At 40.4% G+C, this 13808-nt stretch overlaps 1 protein-coding gene across 2 annotated transcripts in view; it reads left to right on the top strand.

Moving 5' to 3' along the window:
* phf24 (PHD finger protein 24) overlaps positions 1-3513 on the top strand; it is a 38796-nt gene extending 35283 nt beyond the window's left edge. For both annotated transcript variants that reach the window (XM_037753507.1, XM_037753508.1), the window contains 2 exons: positions 279-356; positions 1935-3513. In XM_037753507.1, the coding sequence (XP_037609435.1) occupies positions 279-356; positions 1935-2031 (175 nt within the window). In that variant the 3' untranslated portion in view covers positions 2032-3513. The remainder of the gene's footprint in view (positions 1-278; positions 357-1934) is intronic.
* The last annotated feature ends 10295 nt before the right edge of the window (positions 3514-13808 follow it).

The raw sequence follows: 13808 nt of genomic DNA, 5'->3' as shown, positions 1-13808 counted from the left end.
TAACTCTGTGGGCTCACCAACATGCCATCCAAATGAGTTTTATTTGACTGTAGGAATTGTAGACGTGGATCAGAAAATGTCCTCATATCCCAGTCAAATCACCACGGGTCCTCCCTTATTCAAAAAGTTTGAATGGTGAAATAATTTAGGGTGCATTTTCCAATTATTTTTTTTTTTATAAATTCCCTTGTTCCCTTTTTTCAGAGCAAGGAAATGCCTTGTCCTTTCATTGTTGTAGCCTACTATCTAACATGTACTTTTCTGTCCTTTGGTTACAGTATAAGTCATGTTGGCCCCATGTGTGAGAGCAGCCCAGCCAGCTCTGGCAGTGAAAGGAGCAAGACGGATGACAGCAGGTTTGTCCTCTTATATTTTTGAGTGAGTGTGTGAGGCGGGTGAGAAATTGTTCGAAACACCAGACAGCCTCGCATCGAATACCAATTTGATGAAGCTCTCCTATCACAGGCTCTTGCTTCTAACAGGCTTTTACAGGCCTGCAGCCTCCCTTCAGCTGTGAAATTTACATAAAGTGTTCACCCTATTAGAATAAGCCTTTTCTCACTGGACCGGCGTGAGTATGGCTGCTGCGTCCCCGCAGTGGGACAGTAAGCATTCCGTGGGCAGCAAAAGGTGGATTAATTCTGAGTGACACTGCCGACAACCTTCACGCCTCAGGCTTCACTGCCCCTGCAAATGACCTGGAACTCAGATTCCCAGAGTCACCAGATAATGAAGATAAATCCTTTTTCGGCATGACTTTTGAGACTTTTTTACTTCATGCCACATTACAAAACATTTTCCAATAATTGCAGTTAATGTACCAGCACTCCAGGCAGTGACTACAGGGAGCCACAGTCACAAAGCTACACAAGAGACTCATATTAAGTTGAATGCTAATTAGCAGAACATGCAGACAGAGGTCTGACGATCTTTTTTTTAATATAAAATCATTTTGAAAGCAGCATGAGGCAAATTACAGCAGAGCAGAGGCCAGATACTCACTATAATGATATTACAGTACCAAATCATTTTTGACTGCAGGGTTACTGTGTTGTATTGTAAAGTGGTAAAGTATGCTGTGTGGGGTAACACCTGCACATGTTCATATTTAGTGTGGTTATCATGAGCTAGACAATTAAGGCCTTTACACAGCGGGGGAGTTTTTGTGTGTGTGTGTAATTAAGTCACACTTCAATATATTTTTTCAAACGGTTATTTTCATCATGAGTACTTTCATACAGAACGTGAATATTGCTCACAAAAAAAAGCACACAACAAGTCTGTATTTTTCGTATGCATTTTTTATATTCGTCATCCAATGAAAAGCATTACACACAGAAACGTGGGTGCAAATGATAGCATTGTCAATGAATGACATTAGCAAAAAGCTATCGTTTAGCTGCCTAGTGCACAATCACTACTGTCTAATCTTTCGTACATCCTTTGTTTTGCGGCCATCCCAGATTCCAAACTGTTCTGCAATCTCTGTGTTCTTCTATTTCTTTATCGTAAAGTCCTTTGTCCTACACAAAATTAATCAGTTTATCAGATGCCACTTTGGATGATGGCGTTTGCACAGACGGTGGCTCTGAGTGGTCAAACAACCCTCTTTTGCCTTGTGACAGATGCCAAAAATACAGAAAATGGAACCTCCTCCGAAAACTTTAATAATGTACGAAGTTTCCGAGTCGGTGTGTAACGTGATTGACACAACGTGAGGTCGTAATTATTCTTAAACGTATGACAATTTCGGACGAAAAATACAGAGTGTGCAAAGGCCTTAGAAAAAAATGATATACAAACAGTATTGTCTTTCTTGTGTTTAATGATTCATGTCCCTAACCTCATCCATACCCCTAATTGTAGTCATACATTGAAAAGACAGTGTTTTTCTGACTATCAAATTAAAAATAAATACTCTCTTCATTCAACAGGCCGGTGACATGGGCGGACTTTTTAAAGGAGAGTGCCATCTATGTTGTGGCTGCGCGGCCAAATAGCTCTGCCATGCACATCCGCCTGCCTCTATAGTCCAGGATCCTCCACTGATCCCCAGCAGAGAGAGAGAGAGAGAGAGAGAGAGAGAGAGAGAGGCAGAGAGAGATAAGAGGGTGTACCCTATAGTCTACAAGATGAGCGGAGGAAAGATAGACGCGGCGACACGATGACATGCGGAAGGCAACTGAGCGAACTGGATGAAGCACCGAGCGGAGACAGCGGATCAAGCCATCGACGGAGTCTCTCCTCCTCTGCGCCACCTCAACCCCACGACACTTGACAACACACGCGTTGACTGACACACCGACGACGCAAGTGACAGCAGCTGTCACAGGTCCCCCACTCCCAAAACTTGACGGCTTCCGACAAATGTGAGCGAGATAGGACGAGGAAGACAACCACCCACCCAGTCAGTCAGTCAGGGATAATTCTGAAACTTTGAGTGTAGCGATCATGCATACAATCAGACAAGCTCCTAGGATGCTCGCACTCTTATTATATGCCAAACTCTATGGCCCTCCAGCTGCATAACACACCTCTCCATGCAGGTACGTAATGTGACAAGTATTCATTCCTTTGGGCCTCATCAAGCCCTAATAATAGCTCCATGCTACTGTAATGGGATTGTGTTATTCACCATCAAAAATTGGTAATCACACTACAACAGAGGCAAATGCAAATTCATACTGTTTGACAAGTGGATAGACTTCTGGGAGGAGATTAACCCTGCAGCTGCCATTATCAGAACGTATACCAAATGGGAATGAAAAGCTATCCATCCATTATCCACTATCTTTCGCTTATCCAGGGCCAGTTCGCAGGGAAAGCTATCCGCGCACCTTGATATTATATGAGAACTGCTATCCATGCCAGTATAAATTATTATTATGCATTAAAAAGCTGTATTTATTCCTGTATCCTCTGATGTATCCTCTGTTTTCCCGAGTCTCATCCGAGAGTCTATGTTCTTCTGAAATACTAACCGTGAAAAAAAGGATGTTAACGAAAGCTAACCCAGTAAAAAAGACGTGCATATACTGCCATATAGTACATTTTGTTCCCGTTGTTGCTCAGAGCTGCACTTTGACAAGGCGGAAAACATCTACCCTCCTGTTCTAGTGTCCTCATTTGCACTGTGGGAATGAGATGCGGATGGACTACTGTGTGACATAATCACTGTAATGACAATACCGAAAGACAACGGGAGATCTGGAGCAAACATTTGTCCTTTGTTAAATATGCAGAAGCACTGTTTAAAACAATTGTTATGGAACACATGGTGAGAAAGTTACAGGTTATACAACAATTTAAATGCACATGAAAACTGCCCATAGAATCACTGGAAACATGCTGTAACAAGTAGAACTTCATGTAGTGTTTATGCCATGTAATGACGGGTCTATACGCCAGGACCTCTAAGTGAATAAAGTATGGTTATGACATGAGTCTTGATTGTCTGAGGGATGTGTCACAGTGCTGAAATAAATGCATGGCATTTACTCTCCTCCTTGAGAATCTTGGGTTTGTGTCTTTTCTCCTATTTTTTTTTTTTAAGCATGAATGCCAACAAAAAACAAAACAAACATTAACGCAACTTAACTGGTTAGGATATTGATATCATATGAAACTAGAAAAACCTAAGGAATCCATTGGAACAAACCATGTTATACTAGCTTGTCAAGAAGGAGGCTAAATAACGCTCCAAACTTGCGTAAAATTTTGGCGAGGAAAAACTGGCATGGCCATTTTCAAAGAGGTCCCTTGACCTCTGACCTCAAGATATGTGAATGAAAATGGGTTCTATGGGTACCCACGAGTCTCCCCTTTACAGACATGCCCACTTTATGATAATCGCATGCAGTTTTGGGGCAAGTCATAGTCAAGTCAGCACACTGACACACTGACAGCTGTTGTTGCCTGTTGGGCTGCAGTTTGCCATGTTATGATTTGAGCATATTTTTTATGCTAAATGCAGTACCAGTGAGGGTTTCTGGACAATGTTTGTCATTTTTTGTGTTGTTAATTAATTTCCAGTTATAAATATATACATATATTTGCATAAAACAAGCATATTTGCACACTCCCATGTTGATAAGAGTATTAAATACTTGACAAATCTCCCTTTAAGGTACATTTTGAACAGATAAAAAAATGTGCAATTCATTTGCGATCAATCGTGATTAAATATTTTCATCGATTGACACTTCCTACCTCCCTACTTCCGGCGCTCTTGCTTGGACCACACCCATGTTTTAACTGTCTTCATTTTGGATGTGACGCCATTGCGGTGACCAAATCTGTCCCCAGGCATATAAACACCTGGCAAAGTACTCAAAACCTCCTCTGTGCTAGTTCCCACTACAGTAGGTGTCTCAAGGACCCACATTTAGCCATTATGACACACACACACACACACAGAGTCACAAGAAGAAAACAATACCAGCCACACGCTGTCGCGGCGGGTGGATACAAATGGCCAAAAAAAGAACAAAGACAATTGATTGCTCGCTAAAACCATCCCTTGAGCTGTGATTGTCTGTGGTTTCCGCTGCTGCTGATAGCAGCAGGTAACAGAGGAGCACCTGAGGCGATCAGTTTTGTACCTAGTGGGATGATCCGGAGGCTGAATGAGCTAGCCATCTGCCACAGCATGAGAAGGTTTTTTTTTAGGGCTTTTATTGCCTTTTTTATTAGTGCAGGTAGAGAGAGGTGGACACGGGCCGCTGCCAAGGACTAAGCCTACATGGGGTGCACACCAAAATGGATTTGATCTTGTTCCTCATCCTTCCTTTTGACACTGCCTCCAGACTGTCAAGTTCAGTCATTTTAGCATTATATCATGTTTATAGCCATCATATGCAGATTTCAGACCTTTTTACAGGGTTCTTGTTGTAAAACAAATTAACTGGAAACATTACAAAGTCAGTTAGAGACAGTGTTTTCAACCAACTCACAGATTTAGAGCGATAATACTAGGTTACACTAACTAGCTACAGCTGATAAGTTGACAAAAACCTTCCTTTGTTTACCTCTGTGTTGTTTTTTTCAAATATGACAAAAGAATTTGGAGTTTTAGATTTCCCGGAAATCAGGATCACAGAGGACCTGTCACGGCCATCACTCATATCCACTGGTAAAAAAAAAGAAAAAGGCTCAGCAACGGCTTAACTTCTTAACTTAAGAAGGCAAAATCCCTGTGCCTAGATATTGTTAACTTTTGTAGAGGAACAATAGAAAACATCCTGACTGGAAACATAACAAGCTGGCATGGGGCGTACACGGCGCAGGACCGGAAGACTTAAAACCGCCCAAAGCATCAGTGGTGCCCATCTACCGAGCACCAGTGATATCGGTTAGATGAGCCTAAAAGGATACTAGAAGCCAATGCACCCCATCCACAGCCTGTTCGCCCTGCTGCCGTCTGGCAAGCGATTCAGAAGTATCGGCTGCCCAGACTACAGAGCAGCTTCTTTCCTCAGGCTGTGAGACATCCTCTGCACACCACCGGGAATAAATGACTCCTCTCACAAACCTCAGCTCTACATGTTGTTATACATGCACACTGTTCTTTATGTTGCACTGCATTGAAATATTCTGTTATCGTTGGTCTTCTTATGTACATACGCAACCGTATGTCTTCGTTGAAAAAATTTTGTTTTCCTTTTTTATATCTTCCTATAGTGCTACTTTTATATACATATTTTTATTTCTTCATTTCTGATTTTAAATATTTTAATATGTTTGTTTTGGGGCTGTCAATCAATTAAAATATTTTATCCTGATTAATCGCATGATTGTCCATAGTTAATCGCGATTGATAGCAAATTAATCACACATTTTTTTATCTGTTCAAAGTGTACACTAAAGGGAGATTTGTCAAGTATTTAACACTCTTATCAACATGGGAGTGGGCAAATATGCTTGCTTTATGCAAAAAATTAACAATACAAAAAAATGATAAGAATTGTCCAGAAACCCTCACAGGTGCATTTAGCATAGAAAAATATGCTCAAATCATAACAAACAGGCAACAACAGCTGTCAGTGTGTCAGTGTGCTGACTTGACTATGACTTGCCCCAAAATGCATTTGATTATCATAAAGTGGGCATGTCTGTAAAGGGGAGACTCATGGGTACCCATAGAACCCATTTTCATTCACATATCTTGAGGTCAGAGGTCAAGGGACCCCTTTGAAAATGGCCATGAGAGCTTTCCCTCGCCAAAATTAGCGTAACTTTGAACCGTTATTTAGCCCCCTTTGTGACAAGCTAATATGACATGTTTGGTACTAATTGATTCCTTAGGTTTTTTCTAGTTTCATATGATGCCATTAAGTAGCCGATAGCTCCACTCTAGCTTTAAAACTGATCCTGCAACAACCAAAAAATCGCATGTTGCGTTAATGTGTTAAAGAAATTAGTGACGTTATAATAAAATTGCGTTATTATTGCGTTAACTTTGACAGCCCTAATTTGTTTATATATATCTTCTGTGTGTAACATGGAGGGGGCTACGACTGCATTTCATTGTGCAATCCTGTCTTGTTTAATGATAATAAAGCTGGACCTTGAACCTTAAATCTGCCACCTTTAAAATTGTAAACTGCATATGTGCTATGCTAGTCTGGAGAGCTTGACAGGCCTAGCAACCATAACTCTTGGTCTGGCGGGGATTAGCGTTCAGCCAATTACGGTGGCAATATTGAATGTAAACCTGTTAAAAATTCAGCCAGTTATCAGCTCCCTTGATGTGATTGCCTTCTGCTCACTATGCCATTTGGATGGAGCAGAATATATGGCGTGATACAACTGCTGCTTCATCAAGTGTGATTGCACGGATTATACATTCCACAGGGGGCAAAGGGCTTTCTCTAAAAACCTTATCCACTCAATCTCAAACGCATACGGTATGAATGTCAAGAGGGTCTTGGCACAGGGACAATCAGAAGTGGCAATGTGGAGCAGATAGGAGCTCAGGAGTGTATGCTCAAGCTTACATCAAGAGAACAGAACCTGACTCATAGAGCAGCATGGCCACTGGACCTTTCACCTGCCTACAATTAAAATAAAAAAAAGGATCTCGTACCACCAAAAGGTCACCTTCCCACTAAGGGGTTTGCTAGAGAGGGAGGAGAACAGAAACTTTGGTTTGAACATTGCTGTGCAGCCTTGAAGGCTTGTCAAGCTTTGAAGAGTCAAATTGGCAGTAGGAAAAAGACATGACTGGTTGTTCTACGCAACCATACATCAAAGATGTGTCGGTCGTGTGCTTTTGGAAAATGGGGAAAAAAAGGTTGACCAAACCATTCAGCTTTACAGATTCACTTTTAATGCCCTCACTGTGATACTGTTGTGCGATTTCATTAACCGCAACGCTATTTTTGTTATAGGCCGTCTGTCTTGGGAGGCTTTTTTTTACAAAGGCTGTACTAAAAGGGAGGGATCGTCTCACCATGCATAAATATGCCATTAGAAATAGGAATCATGATTACCCCATGGCTAGACACAGGGGCAGAGAATACAGAAGCTTAACCAAAGGGAAGCTTTTTGGATCGATCGACTGGATGCTTTGGTCTCAATGAGCAACCCTGTCTCCTAAAAAATTACGTTCCCATACAACTGCATTCTCAACTACGTTTCGAGGGAAACATATTTTCTTCCAGATTACGGTCGCAGTTTTAGACACATGGTTAACAAAAAAAATTCCACTTTCGAGGTTGTGAACACGACAAAAAGGAGGTGCATATGGACTGTTTTTGTGAACACGGTAAACACAACCCCATTTGAAGGAAGTAATAGACTCAACGTATCCCCACGTAATAATTCACATGATATCTTACAAAAATATATTCGTCATTGTTCGTGTGTTTCCCGACGAATGTCCAGCAACACGTGATGCACGTGTCAATTTCTGCATACAGTCTTTTCAAAATAAACTTCTGTCTCACAGGAAACAACTTAGTTAGGTTTAGGAAAAGACTGACTTGGTTAGGTCTAGGCAACAAAACTACTTAGGTTTAGGAAAAGATTGTGGTTTAGGTTAAAATAACTCCAAAAGTGGCGTAACTTAAATACGGAAGTTACGTGACGAATAAATCAACATTGACATCTGGTTTCACACAGGGTATGAACAGAGGTCTCCTGGGCGAAAGTCCAAAGTTTTCTGACCCACCCATCCACCCTGACCTCCTCCCTACAGAACGTTTGTCGCTCTTTATACTTCCTGGTTCACACTTGGATTACATACAAACTGATTTTGTGGGATATATATGAATACAATGCATTACTTTTTGTAGGTACAGCTACGAATAGTGTATGACAACAACGTGTTTTCTGTATAAAATTTAGTTTTTTTCTTTTCTCTGTATAGGCTTCCCCGTTTCTTGTTTTCAAAGCCCATATCAAACCCTATATATGGGTAGGCTATCTTCCATGTATGATGTAAATTATAAAAACAACATTTTGTTCTTGTGTGATCTCATCTCATGTTATTTCATGTTTTGATCATTTTCAATTTGTTTCACCTGTCATGTTATTAACGGATCATATGATTGCCTTCAATTGGTTGTTGGTAGATCAGGCCACACCTGTGTTGTTTATTTGTTATTAACCCTGACAAAAACCTACGGTGGTTGAAACATGTTGGCTTTTTTAAAGTTTCCACCACCTTGTTGTGACTTGTTCTTATATTTTGTAATGCCTGGATTGCCTTCCCGTTTATTCTAAAATTGGTAGAAGTCAGACAGTGTATCTATATAAAGCCTCTTATGCCCTGAAGCTTGTCGTACTTTTCTTATCTGTCAGTAAAACAAAGAATAGAACGTCCAGCAGGAGCACCTCCCCCGAAATGTTAAACTGAAGGTCAAACAGTAAGAATTGGTGAGATAAAAAACACACACAGTAGAAATAGAGAGAAATACACACAGAGACAAAACAGGAAATAGAGATAAAAACGACACAAAGATAAAGAGAGCGTGTGGGAGAGAAACCATTTAGATGAGGATGTTATGTAATTGTTTCATAACAGATTCAATAATGGCGTTCTTGACCGGGCTAATTGCAGCATTAAATGCTGAGTCAAATGGGAAACTTGAGCTTTGAATTAGTCCAAGGTTGTCCCACCCAAATAGCCTCACAAATTACTGGGCTAATGAGAAAGATGGTTTTAAACCCTGTGATGCAGATTTCATGTCATTGGGGATATTCAGCTTATGATCACGTCTTCATGTCTCCATGAAAAGTACACTTTGCAGGGTTGAAACCAAAAGTTGAAGAGGGCTGAAAATAAATCAGACATGCCAGGTTTGATTATGTCTTTTTGGTATGAAAACAGCAGAACATAAAGCAGTAAAAATCATACAAATGCATTTTTTTTTTCAATATCAGTTTTCTTTTTATAACATAAAACAAATGAATACATCTGTTAAAATGTAAACAATTGAAAATAAACTTGTATCAAGATTTTCTAGAAGCAAGTGTCATTTTTCAGTATTTTTTTTTCTGTTTTACAGTGCACTTGTAAACCCAGTTGTTTCTTTTATGTTGTGTCAAGGCTTAAAGATGAATATTTCTTTTATAAAAGAGTGAAACTTAACCTTGGACCCCCACACTCTAGCTTAAACCTGTATTTACTGAGGGTATTGATTCCATCAATAAAGCCGACAGTTCTTATAATCTGTACAACAGTTCTACACAGACGTGCAATTCAGCTGCAGTGGTGCGTATGACTCAGTTTGATGGAGGTGTCAGTGGAACCATCTATTCAACAAAGTTGTTCCGGTTAATTTAAACTGCTAGTAGACCATAGCAATTCTTGACAAGATGTAGGGCCAATCGACTAATCAATCTTTCAAGCAAGCAGTGTGAAACTCACGGACAAAATAAACTTACAAGTTTTGAAATTCTTGGTGTACAGTATATACCATGTCTTCAGGATTTTACCTAAAAGGATGAGGCTGGCAATATTTTGTATTTTTCTTATAGTCAACACCTCACATTTAAAGACCAAAACCAACAATGAATTAATCCCATTAGCAACTATTGTCCACGTCTACATTTTGACGTAGCTTATTCCTCTGTCAATAGACCATAAACACACAAATGAGCCACAGTGTTGCACTGGCTGACATATTCCAGCATCACCATGAACGTGGGCACTGTTGTTTTTAAATCAGTCAAACAAACACCGCTTTGCTGCTGTAAATACTCATTAGAGCACTGAACATGTATTAATCCACCTCTAAAAATAGTCCCTAAGAAATGCACGATTAACTCATGTTTGAGTAACGTTTGATAAAAACTACATGCCTACAATTAATGAGTCTTTTTTTAAAGAATGAAACCATATATTTATCTCCTTTTTTTTAAAGGTTTATTTCAGTAGGAACCAATGAGCCTGCGGGCCACAGACAGGCTAGGTAAGTCGGAAAACGTGAAGAGATGGACTGACATTGTTGGTTGGATTTTGTTTTTTATATTTTTTTTGTTTTTTTTGGACACTACAAAAATACATAATAACACCATTTTTTTCCCTTTAAGATGAGACAGGAGGATGATTTTATTCAATTATTTCAGCGCTTCAATAAAACAACTTTTTATTCAGTGTTTCACAAAGGAACAATTGCGCGGATACAAGTGTGTCAAGTGTGTTTCTTGCACAGATGTGAGAGTGCCAAGGCAACAAGTGTGAGTTTCTGAGTCATACCCACCCCCCATGTGTAATCCAGAGGAACTCAGAATAAAGGTTATCTGGCTTGTCCTACAGAGAGTCTATCAGGGCCAGATGCTGGCTGAGGTGCCGTGGTGCTGTGGCGCGGCCGGCTGCCGCTTCGTGATGACTTCACTCCGCAGGGATGAGTAATGGTAAACAACAGTGGCAGTGTGGTCACGGCTCTGGGGGGAAGCGGTGCCAGAATGGAGCCACAGCAAAATGTCAGCACATCATTCACATCACGGAGTTCATCAGCGGGTCTGTTGGCCAATACAGGGTTTCTAATGAGGCTGTGAGAGCTCTCCCAGTTTGGGCTTCAGCTTTAGGCTTTTTAGTTTTAGAGTGAAACAAGACATTTGGGTTGTTGTTATAAAGACTGACATTCTCCCTAAAATATCTAATAATAATAAAATATAGGGCTGTTAATCGATTAAATAATTGAATCGCAATGAATCACATGATTGTCCATAGTTAATTGTGATTAATCTCACATTTTTTATCTGTTCAAAATTTACCTTAAAGGGAGATTTATAAAGTATTTAATACTCTTATCAACATAGGAGTGGGCAAATATGGTTGTTTTATGCAAATGTATGTATATATTCATTATTGGAAATCAGTTAACAACGCAAAACAATGACAAATATTATCCAGAAACTATCAGTATCAGGTACTGCATTAAGCATAAAAAACATGCTCAAATCATAACATGGCAAACTCAAGTCGAACAGGCAACAACAGCTGTCAGTGTGTCAGTGTGCTGACTTGACTATGACTTGCCCCAAACTGCATGTGATTATCATAAAGTGGGCATGTCTGTAAAGGGGAGACTCGTGGGTACCCATAGAACCCATTTTCATTCACATATCTTGAGGTCAGAGGTCAAGGGATCCCTGAGCCTGCTTCAACCTAAAAGTCACAAGTTGCGTTAATGCGTTAAAGAAATTAGTGTCGTTAAAACAAACTTGCGTTAACACGTTATTATCGCGTTAACTTTGACAGCCCTAAATATAATATACGTTTGATGGACTAACAGACAGATAGGAAGAGAGAGAAAAAAGAGCTCCACACACATTGGATTGAACACAAAACAAAAGACGGCTTTTGAAGTCAAGAGACGATTAAGGATCAGGGTTAACCGACTCCCACCTCAGCCCTTTGTTCTACCATTGCCAACTGATTTTCAACACATCAAAACTAACAACGCGCCATTCCATCTCTCCAATCCAGTTTTAGCTCCACCTCCGCATGCAAGCGAAAACATCACAGCCCACCTCCAGCAGCCAGGCCAACTTCTCCCTCGGAGCCCACTCAGTCTCCTCGGCTGTCGTGAGCCAATTACAGTACAGCCACAGTCGTCTGGTTTCAGGCCGGTCGTCTTAACAAGCCTGGCTCTTGGATCTTTAAAACTCATTTGATGAAATACTGAAGGGCTCTCGTGGAAGTGTTGTGTATCTCCTCTACTCTATGTGCACAAAAAACATGCAACATATAAATTATTTTTATCACCCAATAACATTCTTCTTGTTTTCACGCTTCAATATATTCTCCCAGATAATAAGTAATCAGAAGAAACCAACAATATAAGCTGGTTATTACAAGGCATAAACGCTGTGAAGGGACAAATTAAATCTCTGTAATTGAACACCCTGTGTGGACTGACATCTGTGTACTGCATTCGACTGTGACCGTGCCCATAATTTGGGGCTGTGTCTGCTGTGACATTGCAGATAACAGGGCCTTGTGAAATGAAGATTTCTTCTGTTTTTAAATGGTCCAGTGGAATCTAACCTCCCTTCGGTTCACACGTCTCTGCTGGACACTTTTTTTTATTTATTTAGCTCCTCATTATGTGCCAAAAGCCCCCTGTGTCTGGAGGAGGTTGGAGTGCTGCTTTAGGGGTGTGAACATCATTAGTTCTATTAAATCTGTGTCGAAGTTTGAGAGAAAGAGAAGTTAGGGAATGGCGGTAAGGGGACAAAACAAAGATGAAAAAGACACTGTTTTGGCTTTTGCTGCAGCTCAACATGACTCGGCACAACCGAAAAACACTGTAAGAAAAGGTACTGAACTGTATCCCAAAAGAAGGTGTAAAGAAAAATGCTGATGGCAAAAAAGAAATACAACAACAGCTACTGTTTTGCATGCATAACAGCTTTGAATGAATACAAAAAAATGTGTGGCTTCACTCCATTAGATATGTCCTTGGTATTATGCATGCTGTCCTTGGTATTATGCATGCTGTCCTTGGTATTATGCATGCTGTCCTTGGTATTATGCATGCTGGCCCACTAACAACTACTGTCCATGTCCAAATTGTGATGTAGCGTATGCCTCTGTGCCATAGACCATAAAAACATCAGTGAGCCACAGTGGTGCACTGGCTGTCATGTTCCAGCATCACCATGAACGTGGGCACTGTAGTTTTTTTTTTTAAATCAGTCAAACAAACACCATTTTGCTGCTGTAAGTACTCATTGGAGCACTGAACGTGTATTCATCCGCCTCTAAAAATAGTCCCCAAGAAATGCACGATTAACCCATGTTCAAGTAACGCTTGATAAAAATGACAGTGCCCACAATTGTTTTGGCTTTTGCTGCAGCTCAACATGACTCTGCGAACAGAGTGCTGATGGCAAAAAAGAAAAACAACAACAGCTACTGTTTTAAATCTTCAGCTTGTATTGCATGCAAAACCACTTTAAATAATAAAAAAAAAAGTGTGGCTACACTCTGTTAGGTGTGTCCCTTGATATTATGCATGCTGGCTAATTTTTATGGCTCATTGGTACCTAAATTGGAACATTAATGTTATTAATTACACCTGCGCTTTTCCTGCTATGACAGTTCAAAATATGTGCTTCATCCATTGACAGGAGCACTGGCACCACAGCACTGCTCAGGGCGATAGTGACCACAGCAGCTGTGTGAGGTTTGGCACCGACTTTAGGTTCAGATTGGGCTGCCTGACATGAGCATTAGCGATGCGCTACATCATCTCATCTCTATGGAGTGTGATATTTTAGGCATCACAGAACTGACAGAAAACAAAGTATGGCCTTGAAGTTTTGAAGATGACCTTATAAGGCATTGTTACAAC

The sequence above is a fragment of the Sebastes umbrosus genome, chromosome 19 (genome assembly GCF_015220745.1).
Source record: "Sebastes umbrosus isolate fSebUmb1 chromosome 19, fSebUmb1.pri, whole genome shotgun sequence".
In the NCBI taxonomy this organism is placed as follows: domain Eukaryota; kingdom Metazoa; phylum Chordata; class Actinopteri; order Perciformes; family Sebastidae; genus Sebastes; species Sebastes umbrosus.
Note: the sequence above shows the minus strand (reverse complement) of the source record. Positions and strands in the feature narration are given on the sequence as shown.